Below are 20,727 nucleotides of genomic sequence, written 5' to 3' on the forward strand. Positions count from 1 at the left end.
AGATACTACATAAGGCACATGGCACTTCAGTCAATTCTGAGTGATTTTGGTCACTTTAGGTTTTCTCCAAGCCTCATTTTTTATCAATTAAATATGAATAATAATAATTTCTAACTCTATGTTCCTTTGTATGGATGAATTAAGAAAGTGGAGATTATTAAGTTTATTTACTTTGTGCCCAAAACACAGTAAACCCTCTGTACATGTTTGCTGTTATTATCGTTGTTGTGAATTTTCCAAACAGACCTGGGGAAAGTGCTCTCCAGATGGAAAGACCCAACAATGCAGAGGTTTGTGGACAGGGAAGATTATTTATAGCCACTGAGAAAGATGGGGAGGCCAGAGTACAGTGTACATCAGGGTAAAGGTATAAAATATGGACTAGAAATGTAGGTAGAAATGGGATCATGAAGGCTAGCCAATGATTTCAGAGCTTTTTGGAGTAAGAGGCCATGCATTCCTGAATGAAGATTAATGCTCCAGCCTTTAATGGTTAATGGTCGCATCAGTGAAAATGCCTATAACTCAAAAGAGCTTGCTTTGTTTATGTACACAAACAAGTCTTAATTTTGCTACTATTTTAAGGAATACCACAAATAGTGTTGCCGCACACTTGCATACCTATAGACACAATCACTGGTTTTTTTGTTTTTGTTTTTAAGACATCTGCCAATAATCTTCCTAGCCCAAAGGTAGTGTTCTAGTTACATGTCTCAAAGATCTGGATAGTCACAAGGATGTAATGCGGAGCCTGACACATCCTCAAAACAAGCCCCTGCAGGAGCTAGGTGGACCAGTTCACCTAGGATATTAAGAAGGTGGGTGTTTCTCTGTGATGACTTAGTATTTATGTTTTATAGGTTATGACTCTGCTGTTGTTTGAGCCCTGAGGGCCTAGCTCCTTTCAAAAGGTAGCAGCCTGAATGAGGTAATCTTGGGACTGCTGAAAGAAATAGTGCCCCCCACCTCCCTCAAATGCCACCAGCTGAATTGACAAAAGAAAGTTTTGAGGAAAGCGATTAGCGTATGTTCAGCTCTGACATCTGGATGACATCGATTTGTATTTAGATTCATTTGAACTGGCTCATACCTAATTTTCTATAACCAGATCAATAAGCATTATAATTAACGTACATACAGTTTTGTGTAATGCTTTTGAAAATTCAAATGCTATAATAATTGAATTTTGAGTTAAAATTCACAAAGTATTTCCACTTTACGCTTTTCAAAGATATGTTATATAAAAAGTATTTGTATAACATTGAAAGAGGCATATAGAAGCATACAGGGTCCATTTTATTCCTGTACAATCAGTTGAGGAAACTGCATAGCACCTTTCTCTGAAAATGATATAATAAATTCTTCTGTACTCCTTTACATTTAAAAAGTATTTTGCAACTGTGCAGGGAATTCTGAAATGCATAGCATGCTGAAATATGTAAAGATATACTCAGGTTGAGTGATTTTTCTGTATCAGTAGGCTCTGTGTAGGTGGGTAAATGAGTCTTCTCAATATAAAAGAGATAGACTATTAATGGAGAACGCAGAAGAGGGGCACTGCACTGATTCATGAGAACCACCATACCTGTTCATTAATGGAGAGGCCTTAACAGCACTCTTCTTCCATGCGTCTTGCCATGAGGAAAGGGGAGGAAGGGAAAGGTAGTGATGGCAGCAACACCTGGGGAAGGGAGATGGGGAAATTTGTAAAGGGAAAATCAGCAGCCCCTACACAATGGTGTCCATCCATAGACCTTGCCAATAAAACAATTTCCAAAAACCCTGAGCTTGTTTTCTTTCTTTTTTAAAACAAACTAGATAAATTTCAAAGATAATTTAAACAAATTAGGTATTTCTAACGGCGTTAATCTGAACACTCTCCAACTATCATCTTCCAAGTCTAGGACACAGGGGCTGCTACAAGTAATGAGCTACCATCTTATTCTCACTTTTCGACTGGGTAGTTTAAGGCAGGCTATTTTTCTATAGGTATAGTTGGTTTTTTTTTTTACAACAGATTTAAGAAAAAAAAAAACTATTGGATAAACAAAACCAAATGTATATGTATTTTTCCCCCCACACACAGTAGGATTATAACCATTTATTTGTTCTGTCTCCATCTAATTGACATACATCTAATTGCTCACAATACATCTTCCTTTTTACGCTCTCCTAAGGGTATGTAGTTGTGATATCAAAACGACTTCAACTTGCTAATTTAACAAAAAAAAAGAATTAGATTTGTAGAATCCCTATATACTGCAAGAGGTGAAACTAATAAAAGTTGCAAAAAGTTTTGTGTTTTAATTATATTTTTGTAGACATGGTTTAATCTGGACTATATGTAATTTTTTAAAAGTAAATATATAGAATTATATGGAAAGTGAAAAATTTTAATAAAAAGTTGATGATAATACTAAACGATTTGAATTTTAATAGTGATTAACTGCTTTTATAAATCAATATAGGAGATAATACCACACCTGTAAACCTAATACTGCTACAGATTTTGCTCTAAGTATTTGTTTTTAAAGAAATCTTTAACTTTGTATGCTTTTATTTAAATACAAACTTTATACGAAAAATGATATTTTTACACTATTTAGAGAAGCTTTTAGACAGACTGGAGATAAACTGATTGAAATATGCATATTTTATGAAGAAGAGGTATTCCCCTGTGGTGGGGGACATTGTAAGGGGGAAGGTTATGCATTTGTGGAGGCAGGGGGCACACGGGAAACCTCTGTACCTTCCTCTCCATTGTTTTGTGAACCAAAACTGTTCTAAAAAAATACAGTCAATTTTTTTTTTTAAGTATCGTAAAGTTGAAAGGTAGGAGAGATTAGTTTTTTGTGTGAAAAAAAAAATGTTTTTGACCCCTCACACCAATACATTTCTTAGTGTAATATTTACAGAAGGGCTGGGACATTCTTGAATTTTTCTCTAAAGACAGGGATTTTTGTGAATACATGTTTGCATTCTTGTTTCTGAATGTGATTCTAACCTTTAATCCTGATGTTTAGGAAAGCAGCTATCACAAAGATCTTTGGGGCTTGAAGCATGATAATCCTTTTGGTTTTGCCTTAATCCTGTTTAGACAGGATGTCTCAAAACTTTCCAGTTTCTCAACTCCTCTGGTCTTTGACACACTGCTTACTATTAGCCATCATCTCTGTTTAAAATAACATACCCACTTAATGCTTAGGTAATAGTATTAGTCAGCCCTTGAATTGAGAAATTTGGAAGCTAATTGGTTATCATAAAAGATTAGCATCAAAGAATTCTGAAGGCACATGCAGTATCTAGGCCTGTTGAATTAAAATAAATGAGCTCAAAGTAGCAAACTTAATTTTTTTTTTTTGTAGCCAACTTACAATTTATCTGATATGAATGAACACAATTTTTTGGTAGCTTTGCTTTTTTTATTATAAATTTTTAATTTTGTATTTAATTTTAAAAATATTAACTGCCATTACACATAATATTTAAAAATTTAAATCTCCCTTCAAAATTAAAACCTACATATTCCAGTAATATCAAAATAACAAAAATATAATTATTCCTACATTTAAATATTCCTAAGTGATTATTTGGGGATCAGCATTTTATCTTTGGAAGAATCAAGTGTGGGAATCTCCCAAGCCAGGAAAAAAAAAAAAAAAAAAAGGGACTCCTCATGTTCTTAATCTGTGGCAAAATACTTTAATCTAGCATGAAATAGAGCATTTTTTGTACATGAATCCTTAATACCGCAAGGATCTGATATATAGTAAATTCTTCCTTTGATTTTAGGAAGGGTAGATTATTATGAGACAATATATTTGGAAATTAGCACTGCACTGTGAAAGATACAAAAATAACTAAAGGTGTACTTATGAGAAACTTTGGAAAATAAATATACACACACAAAACACAGATGATCACTAGTAGTACAACTTATCAAGATGTAACAAGTAATAAAATTATTTTATAAATAGCCGAGTTTATAAATAACTAAAACAACATAGAATGGTAACTGAAAAGATTAAACTGAAATTTTCGAGTCATGAATTCATAGAGTGGACAATAGAACTTTGTAGATTAAGAGAAATAAAAGTGAAAGCTATTTGTTTTTCATATTTAAAAGGTAGGGCTAGGAAAACAAAATCATCTCCGTTACTAAAGCGGTATGTGGTAGGAATATGCTTATAGACAACGTTATGAGGTTTCTGTTTTTGGAAAAATGTATGATAAAAGTAGAAATACCAATACTAAGATATTGTATATAAAGGCTGTGTGACTTAGTGAAATAAGCAGCACAGAGAACACAAAATCGAGCTGTAATGCCAAAGAATAAGGCACAAGACTCAGTTCATATCCTCAAAAAATATAATCATTAGGTGGGGAACAAAAATAAGCATCGAACTTCATAGTGCTTGGAAGTTAAAGGCGAAGAGATAAGGGGATGAACCTTGAGAAGACAGATATGGACAAAGGATGAAAGAAAGAAACCGTTTGTAGAAAAGGAAGCTGACACAGCCTAATGCAATGTGGTGGGAAGGAGGTTGTCTAGTGCTGACAAGTCTGAAGTTAGTCAACCCAGAATAGATTGTATGGTGGGAGAAACAGAACACACCTTGATATGTAGAAGAGACACATCAAACTACATATAAAGAGGGAGATTAATTAGCCAGTGAAACTGCTGTTCTCTGCTTGATGTCCTTAAAGCTTTATCAAAACCTGGCTTGTCTGGTATAAGGATACATGAGAAAAGGCCATTACCATACTGCATAAACATTCCTGATAACAGTAGTGTTTTTTAACCTATTTGTAAGGTCCATCTTAAAAGTACATTTTCTCTAACGATTAGAAAACTGATATTTTAGCTCTGGTTCTGACCCTAAAACTTTCCCTCAGTCTCTCACATTCATACCCAAGGCTTTTTTGAACACAGTGTAATATACTCTTCCTAGGGGGCCACACTCCAGGCAATAAATTGGTTCAATTTTTTCTTATTCTCCTTCTTGCTAAGAGTGGCTGGATAGTTCTCAAAAAGGACAATTTATTCATCTTAATGCTAGTGTCCATAGTGTGTCTAGGCAGGGCTGGAGTGTTTGGTGTTTCCTGCTAGCTCCTGCAGGACGGGGTTAAGATCTGCCCTGGTGGCAATAGGAAAAGAGGTGGAATCTGAAAATCTTTGCAGAGGAAGGAATGCTGCGTGTTCTTTCTGCACTCGGGAAACTGCTCCACTGCAGATATGACATGGCTCAATTCAGTTTTTGTTAAAGAGGAACAAACAGTATTTTTTTTAAGTATAAAATAAACAATCGTACAAACCCTGGGTAAGGTTATCAGTCAGCGCTTGAGTATTGAGACCACGAGGAGGAAAAAAACAGAAAATACAAGGGGAATAACATCATTGTGTAGGCAACACCTGAAGTTTTGTGTTTTTCTGACTTTTTTTTAATCAGTAAAAACTATAACTGATTTAAGATGAAAGAATGATTATTAACCCTTTATTTAGCTCTCCTTAGTAAGTGGTGGGTTTCTAGTATCTTGCTTTGTATTTTACATTCCTAAGGTTTAAAAGTATAGATTGCTTAGCTTAATGGCAATACAAATCAGCTAAATAACAGTGCTTAATATTACCAGCTACAAACTTTAGTAAAACAATTGTGTAATGAAGAAATTAGAAGATATTGTTAAAGAGATTTAAGTGTAAACTTTTGTTACTAATACTGAATTATACATTTTAATTAGGTTTGTTATATGTAAATTTAAAGTGTGATATAATAATGCTAGTATATGACGTTTAAAATTTCTTAACTCAATAAAAGCATGAAATATTCTTTTGTTTTTTTCCTTTTAACTGAAGATGTTCATTAATTTTACTTAATATCACACACTACTTCCTAAAAATAAATTTTCATAATGACAAAGTATTGCCATATATAAATCTGGAGTTGTGATACATTTTTCTAACAATTTCATTAAAATTTCAAGATTTAGTTGCATCAAAAACATTTTATAAAGCTTCTAGCAAATCTATAATATTGCGCTTTATTATTTTCAAATTTATAATGTTTTACAAATCTGCTCTCTAAAAAAATCTCACAATTTATAGCCATAATAGCATGACCCACTGTGTCTTCCATACAAACTAATCGGCTACCTGAGTGCCTCCTTCATCATTGATTAATGTATTGAATAATGTTCACTTAGAATTTTAATTTTAATTAATATATGATTTACTTGATTAATATAATTAATATTCTGAATTTAGTTTTCCCTAAAAAACCATATTTTAATGTGGTTTTTGCTCATTTTCTTCTTGACTTATAATTGTTTGAGTAAATTTATAAAACTATGTAAATCCTAAATCCTCACATAGTACATTTATAGTCTCTGCAACTAAAAGTTGTTATATCAATTTGATTATTCAGTTTTGTTCATCAAATATTTAAAGAGTGTTCAATCTGTGCTAGACACTGCTGTCGCCAGCAGTACTTAAACATTTGTGTTTCAGGACTCCTCTAGCCACATAAAAACTGTAGATGGCTCAAAGTGCTTTTGTTTTTATGTGGCGTATGTCATAATTGGTATTCACTATATTCAAAAATAAAATTGACTGTTTAAAAATAATTAATTGTAAACATATTTGAAAATAGTCATAACAAAGTCATTTCATGCCGACATAAATAAAATATTTTTATGAAAAATGATTACCATACTTTCCAAAACCAAAAAAATAAGTGGGAAGAGTGACATTATGATATGTTCTAATACAGATGTGTGATATGCAAAGAGCTAAGCAGGAGAGGGTCAAAATAGGCTCCACAGAAGAGGTGATACTTGCAGTAGTAAACTTAAGAAAGAATTTGCCAGCAGGACAGAGACAGAGGTGAAAGAGGTTAAGACCATTCCAGTGAAAGAAGGGCATGGCTAGACACAGTATGTTGTAATAGAAAGGATGTGAGTTTTTTGGTTTGACAGAGTTTCCTCAAACCCCATCTCAGCTATTTTGGCTGCATGGCTTTGAGCAAATCACCTAAGGTCTGTGAGCCTCCCTTTGCTCTCTTGTGAATAATAAAAGCTACATATTAAGAATGTCATGAGGATTAAGTGAGATGAAATATGTAAAGTATTTTCACGTGTGACAGTTAATTAGCACACTCAGTAATATATTGCGTTTTGTTGCATATTTAAGGAGAGTGAATTTGTTATCATGCTGAGAGCACAGAGTACCATGGTGGCAGGGAGAGAATGGAAGTTATAAACAGCAGTGAAAAGGGCAGCAGTGAAGTAGAGTGGGTGGGGAGGTTAAAGGTGACTATGAGCGATTTAAAAAACAGAAATACAATAATATGAAATGAACTAGCTTGGAAACTCCAAAGAGAATCACTTCTCATGAAGATCTTAGCAAACCCATAGAAAAATCTTGATTTCCACTCAGCCTCGTCCTATCCTCTCCCAGGAAAACACACAAACTGCAATTTTATAAAAACATATTCCAGTATCATCATAAATATAGAATGAATGTGTAAAAAAAATGGATGGTAAAAAACTTAAGACAAATTTAACCAACCTCTTCCATCTCTTATAGAGGTTTACTTGACATGAATCTCCCAGCTCTCTTTGAAATTAGACTTCAGTTACATTTTAGCAATGAATGAATAAATGAATATATAAATAAAAATATTTTTTAACCCATATGAACAATGTATTAAGAATCTGAACTGGCAACTGTGATTTTTCAACCTGGAATTGAGAATTAGGAGGCTCATAAAGTCTACTAATCAATGTCAACTTATCTAGAAAATACTTTTATTAAGAGTGTGGTACACAGAGAATGTTATGATTTTTTCCCCATGCTGGTTTGTACCATCTAGAGTCTATCTTTGATCTTCAAGGCCTTCATGGATAGAATGTTAAAAACTATTTCCCAACTGCAAACTATTTTCTGCTGATGCACCTTAGTTTTGACAATTAGGGCACAGAGGAAAAAAGTACACTTAGTAGAGAAGCACGGTTTTAAAATGTAAAATAAACTTCATCAAGGCCCAGGTTTCGAATTTTATAAAACACAATAAATATCCAGGCTCAGTGTACAAACACTGGCTGTAATAATACACCAATGACCGATAAGAACAGTGTGAATTTTAGGTGAGAAAGTTTGCAATATTCTATGAAGAGTTTAGGATTAGCCTATTCCTTTTCTTACAAAGTATGCTTTATACTAATCCATCATTTTGGCTGATTTCCCCACCACTACAATTCAACCCACACTAAGTTATCAGAAGAGCAAGCAAAGAAAATAAAGCATTAAAGCCAAAGTAATAATGGAAATTACTGTTGTACCTTGGACCCAGAAAATATTAATTTATTCTTTAATTAATTCAGCTTAATAAATAAATAAATACCGCATTTTATTCCACCCAATGCACATGCAAATAATTCTAGAAATTACTTTCAAGATAATTTTGTTGTAAAAACATTTATATATCATTAAAAATGTAACCAAGCTTTTCACTTTATTTCTCACATCCTGACTTTATAAATCTGAATAGTAAAGCTCTATATACAAATAGACAGTGTCTAACTCCATGTAGCACTCATTATCTAGGACTTACAAATGACTGTACTAATAACTGAAATTAAATATTACATGACAAACTTTTACCTTCATTTTTCTGGTCTCATGTATGTGTACATGTATGTGAGGGCAGGACATAGAATAATCAACTTATGGTGATAACTTTAGGATAAAATGTCCCTATTCAACCATCCTTCCCTTGAGCACAGTTGCATATAGATTATTCATTGAAATTTCTCTTTTCCTTACAATTATTTTTTGCTACCTCCCCTCTCTTGGTTAGTATCAACTACCATATTCTGACTTTGCCAAGTCAAACAACAGTTGTCAATTCTGTGTGAATTTAGCCACATAAATGTAGTAATCTACTCACAATTGGGAAACATTTTTTTTTTTGTCAAAAATGCTTCAGTCTTGAATAAGTTTAGCAGAAGCTACGCTAAGCCATTTTGAGTTTGCCCAAATGAAAATAAAAACAAAATGGATGATTTCCTTTGTAAAGTCAAAATAACTCCACTCTGCAGCGTTATTTATAATTTTAAACCTCAAGGAATGATTATTCATAGATATGTGGAATGGAAGGGAAGTGAAACAGTCTGTTCACCGTATCCTTCATTTGAAACACTTTGCCCACTGTTCCGAGTTAATGTATTTTAATTTCTTTTTAAAACACAAGCTGTTCTTTGACTATAAAACATCTCAGACTCTTAGTCAGACTTTTTTTTGTATTATTTCCTCCTCAACATACTCATGCACAACCAGAGAAGCAGGCAGCATGCTCTAAGTTGGAATTCAGTTAATACATGAGAACACCTTTTTCAATACTATAATTTAAATTACATGAACTAAAATGCCAACTTTGGGCAATGCTATTCCCTTGAAGCATATATATTATTTCATTATGGATGTATTAATTCATAATGTTTTATTTCAAGCCTATAAAATATGGTATCCTCTTGAGAAATCTGACAGATGATAAAACTGCATCATACTTCCACAAAGTTGCTGATTTCTTCTTATTTGAATCACCTATCTGAATTAGTTAAATAGCATCAAATTTAATAAACAGCATATGGACCTACTAATATATGAGAAGAACCTATTCTTTCTTTCCCCTGCCACATATATGCTCTTTTATCTTTAAGTGATACGTTTCCTGCGGGGGAGGGGTCCTTGAAAATAAGCCATGGATTTCATTGTAAAAATGACAGCTAAGTTTATTTTAAGAGTACTGTATAAAAAGAAACAAAATCTTTGAAATCTTTGCCTTAGTATATCTTCTCTATTTGTACATAATGCACAAAATACGCTTTTGTATTTTGCTGTTGTATATTTTTCCATTTATGGAAATAAAATTTTGTAAAATTTTATATTGTATGCTTAAACTTTTTGAGTCTTTTAAATAGTCAATTATTCAATTAATGGGGGTTCATTATAAGAAGAAGAAGGTGAAATCACCATTTTTAAAGTAAAAGTTTACTGACCAAATACACTGAATTTCTCAGTAGAGTTTCAATGAAAATCAATTCACAGAGTGTGATGATAAAAGCTTTTGAAAAGTTCAAGACCAAAAAAAAAAAAAAAAAAAAATCCACTCTTTAAAATGTGGACCAAAAGTTCTGAGGTTTAATTCCTGGGAGACGAAGAAAGAGGTTAAATATATTTTGATATGCCAAATGCAGTTTCAGAGCACTGGTAATAACCCTGAGTCCCTCTTGCCTACACACACACCAATATTCTTCATTCTGGGGTAATCACTGGTCTCAAATTCCAGGTCTGTGCTCATCAACCTTGGTCCGTTTTTCTTCTAACATGAACTCAATTAAACTTCCTACTCTTTTTTTTTTTTAATACCCTGAGAAAACCATAATTCAAAAAGAGACATGTACCGCAATGTTCATTGCAGCACTATTTACAATAGCCAGGACGTGGAAGCAAACTTCCTACTCTTAATGGACCTTTCCATTTCTTGCCAATAAAAGAAACAGGTAAGGAAATACATCAAAAGTAGGCATGTACATGGAAAGTTACATTCTGTGTAAGAGCAAGTATTTCTAAAATAAATGTGTATTCTAAATTTTCCTACATCAAATTTAGATTTGCAAAGCCAGGCCATGTATGATTACAAATGTTGAAAGCATACCTCTTCAGTAGTTCATGCTTTTGATATTTCAAATTACAACAGCATCCCATTTTTACAAGGCATTACTAGAATATTCTCCAATGTGTACGTTAGATTCCTTTATAGAGACAGTCATGTTCCTACAAGCCATAAATTTAATAAATCATCAGATATATAACTTTCATTCTCACATTTACATTACCAAGTATTTTATGGAGCAATTTTCTTAGTCATAGCAGTGAGACTGTTCAATGATATAAATAAATAAATAAATACTATTTCAACATAAAACCCTTAACTCTAAAGGAAAATAACTATGCTGGAGTCTCACAAGAATACAATTCACTATTAAAAAGAATTCAGTTATCAGTAGGGTCTATCTTGGATTGCTTCCATGAAGGTTTATTACGAGTATTATCAGAAGGACTTTATTATAACAAGCATTGCAGAAGCCAAGGACACAGTTATGGCTGGGTTCCAGTGAAGAGAGAAATAGCTTGAAAAGCCTAATATACCGCAATACTGAAATTGTTATTATAAATAGCTGGTACATTTACATCGGATTATCATACATTTTCAACAGAAACTTGAAATGCCAACTCTGTCAGTATCAGTCTCTGGGCACAGTTTCTTGCTGAGACCTGTTATGCATTATCAGAGTCAGGCGTAAATGCTCCCAAAGGATTTTTAGGCTTATATTATAAAACAAAATCCCTTGTAAGGAAAACCAGACTTTTAGGGGTAAAAGATATTTTGAAATGATGAAATATTTGAATGATCCAGTGAAATTACCTTGAAACAATATTTTAAAATACTCTAACTAAACATACAGCTATTTTAACTTAATCAGCACAGCCCCTAAGTATATATTGTGAAAATGTAAGTATACATCTTATTCTTGAGAAGTGGGGGGGAAGCAGTAGAAGGCATTAGAAAACTACAGCCTTAAATTAACCTTATAGTTCTTTTGTTAGTTTTTTACTGAAGGGATTATATTGAAATCCAAGTTGGCATTTTACATAATGAGAAAAATCAACCCAAATTTTAAAGGCACATGCTCTACACATTTTCTATTTGCAATTTAATAAACTTACTTTAATATAGGAGTATTACTTATTTTTACAATAAAAGTCTCAATATGGTAGGAGGCTGTCAAATCTGCAAATGATGAAACTATTGACTTTAATTTAATGGAACATTTCCAAAATAAAGTCTTTCTGGAGGCATAGTTTATTACTCAAATTATTTCCAAGAAGTGCTTTCGCCTTCTCAGCCCAGCCCATCCAGGATGGTGTGTCATGCATGTGTGCATGCATGCGTGTGTGTTTCCCAGGTGAGCAATACTGAGTCTTCTTAAAATTTGCTCATAAATTTCAGAATAAGTATCCAAAATATACAGCAACTGATAAGTCAAATTCTCCACATGTTTTGCCATCAAATAAAATATTTGTCCTCAATATTGTCTAGGAAGGCACATCAGGTACAAGTAGATAGTTCGTGAAGTCCAATCAATAAGGACGCTAGCTAAATGAAGTGCAAAAAATATTATAATGGATCCTTTTTCTCTTTGGAATCGATGGCAGTAACCTTTGTTTAGAAAAAATGTGTGTCTGAGCAATAACGTGTACCAATATTTCTCAAGCTGTTAAAATGAAAAGAGCTCAGAGGTAGGCATCTCTCCATGTAGTTATATTATGTTTTCTGTTTTTTTCTCCCCTATTGAGGCAAGAGAACTGCCTTAAGCACTTCAGAAATGCCCTACCTTCTTCCTATGGAAGGAAATGAAGGCCTTAGCACTGAAGCTAAAATATATACAATAGATACAAATGAGCAGCAGGGGCAGATGGGAGCTTTTGGTTGCTTGACAACTAGGTCAATTATTAGCAAACTAAATATGCCAGCTTCTCAGTGAAAACAGATATTTTCACTTAATCCCACACTGAAATATGCACTATCTTTTCTGCATGTTCCTAAATACATGAAATGATTCCATGCCAAATAAAAAAGCAATATTCTTATTTCAGTATGAAAACCAAATTACAATAGCTTAACTGTTAGCACCGGTTGAGTTATCAATCTATATTTGTAAGGCATATCTTCTCCTGACTACTAAAAAATTTAATAAGATATAATACTTGAGAATAAAGGAGTTGGAAAATCTTTTGTGCAGATGATATATACGCGCTTTTATTTGTTTATGCCAGTGGTTTTGAAATTACTTTTCAATTTATTTTAATTTGTTACTGTATCTAAGGAAGCTTCTTTTTCTTAAGCAAGTTTGAGCAAATTCAATAATTTATATCAGCTGATAGGCATAATTAAAATAAATATTCCCCAGAGAGGCATGGGGCTTATGTTGCAGTTAAAAATATGTGTGCCCCAGTCCTAAAATAGCTAAGATATTTTCTAATTCAATCATATACTATAAAAATTCTATTATTTAACACAGTCTAGTAGTTCTGAAAGCAGTGATATGGGTAAATAAGTGTTTTCGCTATATTTATCCTACAAAGGGGAACATTTGAAAGAAAAATCTCTAAGAGTATAAATTTTCTTGTTTTTTTTGCTTATTTTGAAATTTTCAACATTATTGAGACATTAAAAGTAATAAATAAACTTTAAGTATCCTTTTAATACATGCTTTACTGAACGGTTTGCATAATTAAAGTTAATTGCTCTGTTTCCACAATCTTTGGGAGTCATGGGACCAACTCCAGAAGCAGGCTCTTAGTGCTGTATTTTCTCATACACATGCATTATCCTTTTCAGTGAAGCACCTTCCCTACCTTGGCAGAAGGATGCAATGAAGGGGTGTGTGTGTGTGTGTGTGTGTGTGTGTGTGTGTGTGTGTAGAATGAACTACCAATGAAATATAGGCATAAGGAATAAAACTGTATAGTTTAATCAGTGAATAAAGCACCTGGTATTAATTCTTACCCTATTTTGGGCATACGGTATTTCTTTAAGCAGCTCATTATATTGAGTCTATTATCTTAGTATTCTGAAGGGAAAAAATAATTAGCATGTTCTTAATTGTTGTGATATGAACACAACTATTTCACTTATGATCCCAGGTATCAACATTTATGTCAGCCCACAATGTAGAGTATTTCTTGATGATGACACAAAATAACTGCCTTACACAAAATTACAAAAATGCATTGTGTTTTATAACACATGCAAATAAAAAGGGGAATTCCCTTAATATCCCTGAAAAAGGGAATGGATTACTGGTTGCCTCAGATAATGAGACAACGAGATCAGTGATTTGCTCAAAACTGCATAATACATTAATGCTTCTGTTATATATAAAATGAAAACTAAATTTTTCCTACTTAAAGATATTTTTAAAATAGAAATAATTATAATGGCTATCATAGGTTTTCCTGAACTTTGAATGTAGTAACATAAACATAGCTCTTTGGAGCTGATAGCAACAAAGCAAGAATAATAAATAATAACAGTTACTAAGTTGAGCACCTAGTATTATCAAGTATTAACCATAATTTTACTTCTCTTCTTCCCAGTTACATCGTTTATAAAATGCAGATAATATTACCTTCCTCAGAGTGATTCTATGAAGCAAATGAATATGTAGAACTCTCAGGTTATCACTAATATACTGTAAAATATTCATTTATTATTTCAATTTTTCCTTACCCATTTATCATTTATTTTTAGATACTTAATAAAGATACTATTTCATCATTCTAGTAAGACTTTTTTGATAGATAGATTGTCCTCTTTATGTTACGTTTCTCTTTTCTGGTGCTTCACTCTTTGTGTGTGCAAGTGTAAGAGGGCATGAATGAATCTATAATTCACTTGTCTCTGACATTAGAGATACTTCGTGATGACTTGGTTCCTTTAAATTCCCTTCAGCCCTTTATATTTGAATTGTATTGTAACTGGGGTGTTTCATACTGTGATCTGAAAATTATCTCCTATAACTGATAAAAGTTGATTTCTACATTTATAAATGTATTAGGCTTAATTAGTAGTTTAAGAGGAGATGCGAATAAGTGTTATGAATTGGTGCCTAATTGGTGGAGTCTATCCACACTCTGTGATTGGCAGTCATCTTTACAAGGCTTTTCTTACTGCCATGAATTTTTGAGAGTTGGCCGTAATCTCAGTCTTTTAGGAACCACTTGGCTACTGGGCACTGAATGATCTTTAATAATTATTTGATGAATATCTCTGTGAGTTACTGTTTTTTGTCATTTACTACTCCTTAACAATAAATCCAGGAAAATATATGCAGGTCTCTTAAAGACAGAAGCCATTTAGCTGCAGAAAATAAATGTGAAACTATTAATATGTTTTCTCTGTCTATGACTTTTATTATATTTTCTATAAACACTGGCACTTGTTCACAGTGGGTAGAGAGCCATGTGTTCTTAGCCTTGGAAACCGATAAGGAATTCAAAAGGGGCCAGGAAACAACTTACTTTAATGGCAAAATATATGTGAGGCCAGTGAACACTTTTGTAAGCAAGAAAACAATTATGCATTTAAAATATCATAAATATCATGGATCTGATTTAATCTGAAAAAAAAAAAGAACTACAGAACCATAAAAAAATTTTAAGGTATCTTTAAAACAATTTGCATAGTAAAGTAGTTATCTGATAGAATTTTATTAAATGCTAACTATCTAAAAAATATGTTCATGTATAACTGCACGATAACTCTTTAAGAAAGATAGGGCAATAATTATTATAATTATTGTCTTCATTTTATAAGGAAGTGAGATATTATGTGAACTGATCTAGGTTCCCTTCTCGAAAATGTGATGGAGGTTGAACTAGGACCCAAACTTCTGGTATCAATTCCTTGCAAATGTACATATTGTATTATATACCACAACACAGCAGAATTAAGTTAGGTTTAAGAAGGACTTTTTAAAATTGAAAACTTATAGAACAGACTATTCCAAAAAGTATCCCCAAAAGAGTATAGAAACTTGATAGTCTGAAATGACTCAAACATAATGACTTTTGGTAGAGAAAATGAATTACTTGATCCTTAAAATGACCTAGATAAAGGGAGAAAATGTGCATGGGATGGTGAGGTTGGGAGAGGCAAAGGAGCAAGATTATTAGAAGGATAAAATGAAGAAAAAATATAAAATCTCAGAGTCAATCTGTGGAACGTTCCTTTAATCCTCCTTCAGAAATGAAATGACTGTCAGAGGAGCTCAGAACTTTTCATTAGGGTAAAGAAGAGTAATGCATTTTCCCTGCTATTTTCAAAACTAAAACATAAAGACCAGAGGCTAAGTAATCAAGTCAGAAGTCTTGTACTTTGTGCCCTGAAATAAAATGTGGTTACTTAAGAAAAACACACATGGGGACCTCTAAACCCATGGACAATTGATAGAACTAATTTAATAGCTACTTCATTCTGGGGACATAGATAATACTCAGACATAGGCTGCAAAGGAAAAGCATGTGGGTTTGATTTCACAAAAGAGGATAAAAACCGTCTGGGGCTGAAATAGGCAAGAATTAGATTTTAGATCTTCATTAATTCTGGGAAAAAGAGATGAACCAATGTTGTCCAGGAAACTAAAAGTGCCTCTTAAAATTGAATTCTCAAAGAACTAGTAAAGGCTGAATACAATTGATCACACTAAATAAAGGGCAGTAAGCTTAAGGGGAAAAAAAAACCACCAAAACTCTGATAAAATATGGTTCTGTGTGCACATGTTGCTTTCCAATCACCTGTTTAAAGATGATGTATGATTAACATTGCCTCAACCAAAGTGAAGGGAAAGAATAAAGACTGGGCCCTAAATTCAATTTTCTCAAATACTTGTATAATTGAAAAATGAGTTTATTTTAGGTGAAAATTATCTGAGAAATTATGACTATATAAATAATGATTTTGAAAATTACATATCAGTCTAGATGTTTCTGACTGACACAGTATTTTGAGAGTCAGGTATTAATTAAGAGTAACCCAGTAAACAATGAAATTGATGGGTAATTAATTGAATGTTTAGATAATGCAGAGACAACTTACAGAATGGACCAGAAGCAAGGAGGGAAACAAAGTCTGGCCATTAAATCATGCCTAAAGCTGATATTAAGAAAATCATTTACATATTTAAAAAAAAATTTTTCCTTAAGAGATAACCTTAAAGAGAAGAGAAAACAAACAAACAACAAAAACAGCAAACATGAGTTAGAGACACAGAATTGCAGCTGCTGCCTAGTACTAAAAGAGTCCCTGAATCTAGGGCGCCAAAGCAATCTGTTTTCAGGAGAGGATCTCGGTCAATGGTAGACATGTTACAGCAGACCTTATCCGCCTCACTGGGTCTGGATGAAGAGTTCCTCTTCTGATTTCATCCTCGCCAGGCAATCTTTTAAGAGGTACACTGATTTTCCTTGGGTCTCCTTAGAGATAAAGAATATTGCCTTGGAGAAGAAGCAGGGACTTTCCTATTTCTTGAATGGGATATTCTCCTGTTCAAAATTTAATAAACTAATATTCCAGTTTAACACCAAGGTCTTATAATAATGTTTAGAATTTGTTTTGGTTCTGTACAGTTCTGCACACTGATGAAACTGATATTTGGATCTAGAAAAAAATTTGCAGGTAGTGCCTAGAGGCCACTCAGTAACCGGAAAGGATGTACATTTCTAGAGGTTTTTGATGAACCAAATAAACATATGCATGATTAAATAGGAGCTGAAGTTTTGTTTGGAAATTATTATGTAGCAATTATTTAGATTATCTTGGGCTGGAAGACTAGTTTTATCAATGTAGTCCCTACTTATAATTCCCACTCAGCAACAATGAATACAGAGAAAGGAGAATACATTTATGTGACATTGATAGTTGTCCTTTCTTAGATAAAAACAACATCAAAAGTGGCATCTGCCTGGCAAATCATCATTAGTAAGTCTCCGCACATAACACATTTGGAGGCAATTCTTCCCTTGCATGGTGCACTAGCTGTGCTAAGCATCTTTGACCTTGCATTTCTGTGACTGGAACTGGATAGTCCTTTACAATTTGAATTTATTTATCCTGCAAATTCTATTTCATTGTTTTCTGTTTTGAAGCATATCTATTTGCATAATATTACTAACAATTGATAGCACTATTACAGTGTCAGGAATCTTATAATCACAAAATAAAAATGTTTGATGATAACTAAAAATGTTTGATGTCAATTACTGGATCTCACCAAAAATGCAATTAGTCAGATACTATTTTAATTCCAAGCCAGTGAGATGGACGAATGATGACCTAGTATAAAATAAAACATAGAAGTTACATGAGAGGCCAAAACTCACTTAAAAGAGTAATTATTATATCTCAAGGAAAGATAGCAAAAGCTATTATACAGAAATTTCAGACTCTGTTGTACTTTCAGAAAATTTTGTAGAAAGAGCGACAAAAAATCCTGAACATAACATAAAGTATAAGTTGGTTAGAAATTTATTAAGATTGATGTCAAGGGGTGCAACCATGCCCCTGCCTCTGACAATGACATTATAATGGGCTTGCTGACCTTGGGAAAAAATTTCAAGTGTGTTCTTACACTACATCTCCTGGTCTTCTGCTTTCTCAATTGTCTTTCTCAATTGTCTCACTTCTGTTGAATCTCTATTGGCAACACAGGGTTCCTAGTCCATACAACTAAATTCAACAATTTTTTTGAACATCTATGTATAACTCTAATTCTAAATTTCCCCTTAGCCTGCCACGCTTTGTTTGGTTTCGCTTTTTTATTTTAAAATATCCTTCTCTGAAGCTTATTTCATTATTCTCTTATATTTCAGTATTTTTTTCAGATTCTGTGTTGGGTACAATCTCTCTCTTCTCTAGTGTCATATGTTTAATTGATGGTCACATCTATTCTCCAAGTTTCATAATCATCAGGCTGCCAATGACTCCTAACGCTGTATTTCTGCTATTTATTTCTACTCCCAAGTTTCTAATGTACATTTTAATAGCCTGCTAGATATCACCTGAATTTTTCAAAGGTACCCTAAATCTGACATGTCTTAATCAGGTTCGTTCTCCTGGAAAGATGCTATTCCTTTCATTTTTCCCAAGTTGGCAAATAGCACCTCTGTCTCCCCACCATTGGTATCCTTGGTATCACTCACTATTCTCCATAACCTTACCCTTTTTTCTGCTTATCAAATCTTAGTCACCCATCCTTCAAAGTTTGGCTACGGTTTTTCACATGCCCAACTCATATCCTATTCTGGTTCTGGTAACCTTTAGTCTCTAAACCTAGAGCCTCTCATGCCTTTACTTTTAAACACCTAATTCTGTACATGTCATTCTCCATCACAATATCTAACACTTAGAAGGCAGAGAGAATGTCTCATTCACCTTTGGATCCTTCGTGGGAATTTGCATAGAGTAAATGCTCAACAAATGGTTATTGAACTTCATGAATTCTCATAATACTCCAAATTCCCTGTTCATTGTATAAAATTTCATCTATGGTCATGATGACCTTTTCCTACAAATGCTGGGTTGGTGAAATGCAACCTCATTCTGAAAAGAAACAATGTGCACAATTCAGTATAGGGAACTATGGTTCGCAGGAATGCAACCTCAGAGTAGCACACCACTCTCAGATCATATGTGGGTCCCCCAATGACCTCATCGTTGGAAATGCTAAGCATTTCAGAGCAAAAATAAAATCACAGAAGATACATTTTGCAATAGAAATGAATGAGTAGATTATTTTTAAACAATAGGATGCTGTTCTATCTTTTTATTACCACAATATTTTATAGCACTCATTGCAGATTTCTTTTAAATATACAGTATCAAAACTTAGTTTCCTTTGTGACTATCACATTTTAGCAGCTGAAAATCTGTTTTAAAGGAGGCATTTAAATTTGCATGTGTTTCAAATATTTTTTCATTTTGTAATAAACTTACACTTTCTGTACAGTAATGAGAAGGCATACAAGATGAGACTGATGTCAAAAAAATATACACCTGCATAAATTAAGTAAAATTTATCAGAAACAAGATTTAAAAATAAGGCAATCTGTTGTCTATATTTCAGATAGAAAGGGAATGTGACATAAAGACAAATACCCAAATATTTAACTCGAATCTCGAGATAACAATTACAAAAACAATTTGCAACCACAACAGAAGGAATGAATTGGTTTTTCAAAAAATAAATCTAATCTAATCCAATCTACCCCAATCTAATCATCTGATTTGAGTAATACAATTTGTCTTCTGAAAAGAAATCCCAAGAACTTAAAAAAAATTATTTACAGGCTCTTATTAAGTTTGAAAAGCCTTATTTAAAGCACATGTATTTTTAGTAATTGTCCATATTTATGAGCAGGGAAAGAAAAGAGACAAAAAAATAATCTGTTCTGTAGATGAGACCTGGATTTACCATGTGCTGACAATTTTATCAATGATAAATTCTGGAGTTTTGGAACTAATTATGTTTAGCACCAAGAAAAACAAAAGCAATAACTTGATTAGAAAACTAAAACAAACAAATAATTTAACTTCATTTAGCTTGACATGAAGCTTCCAGGCCAATACAGGACTTATTTTTAAATCATGTAGAAGATGGGGAGGTAAAAAGAGAGGCTATGATGCAGATAACATTTCAAGGCCTTCTTCCAGCCCAAGCTATTATTTATAAAATGGAAAGATTTCAGCAAGTGCCTTTATAATTGTTTCATCTGAATAATCTTCCTCTCCATTCTCTGTGCTTCATACCACTCTGAACTTCTCTGACGAGCTTTCTCCTTTTCATATTATAGTGAAGATACTGAAATCAAGGTTGTATCTTCCTAACCTAAGGACTTCCACCATGAAGGCAGATACTCTTTCGCATTCACTTCTACTTCCTCAGAAAGCCTTGGCCAAGTTTTATTTTCCATACATGTTTGCTGAATCAAAATGAATAACCACAGCTTTGTCACTATATAATTACCCCATTAAACAACGGACAGGGAGGATATTACTCTGTTTTGCTTTACTTAAGAGAATGCTTTTCTTACAAAAAAAAAAAATA

At 33.1% G+C, this 20,727-nt stretch overlaps 1 protein-coding gene across 4 annotated transcripts in view; it reads right to left on the bottom strand.

Annotated features, from left to right (window-relative positions):
• Positions 1 to 20,727, bottom strand: part of PCDH7 (protocadherin 7) — a 405,762-nt gene that overhangs the window by 187,414 nt on the left and 197,621 nt on the right. For 2 of the 4 annotated variants that reach the window (XM_059923222.1, XM_059923221.1), the window contains exon 3: positions 1,586 to 1,681. The exons of the other annotated variants lie outside the window; for them this stretch is intronic. In XM_059923222.1, coding sequence (XP_059779205.1) covers positions 1,593 to 1,681 — 89 coding nt within the window. In that variant the 3' untranslated portion in view covers positions 1,586 to 1,592. The remainder of the gene's footprint in view (positions 1 to 1,585; positions 1,682 to 20,727) is intronic. 4 annotated transcript variants of the gene reach the window in all.

The sequence above is a fragment of the Balaenoptera ricei genome, chromosome 5, assembly GCF_028023285.1.
Source record: "Balaenoptera ricei isolate mBalRic1 chromosome 5, mBalRic1.hap2, whole genome shotgun sequence".
Classification (NCBI taxonomy): Eukaryota; Metazoa; Chordata; class Mammalia; order Artiodactyla; family Balaenopteridae; genus Balaenoptera; species Balaenoptera ricei.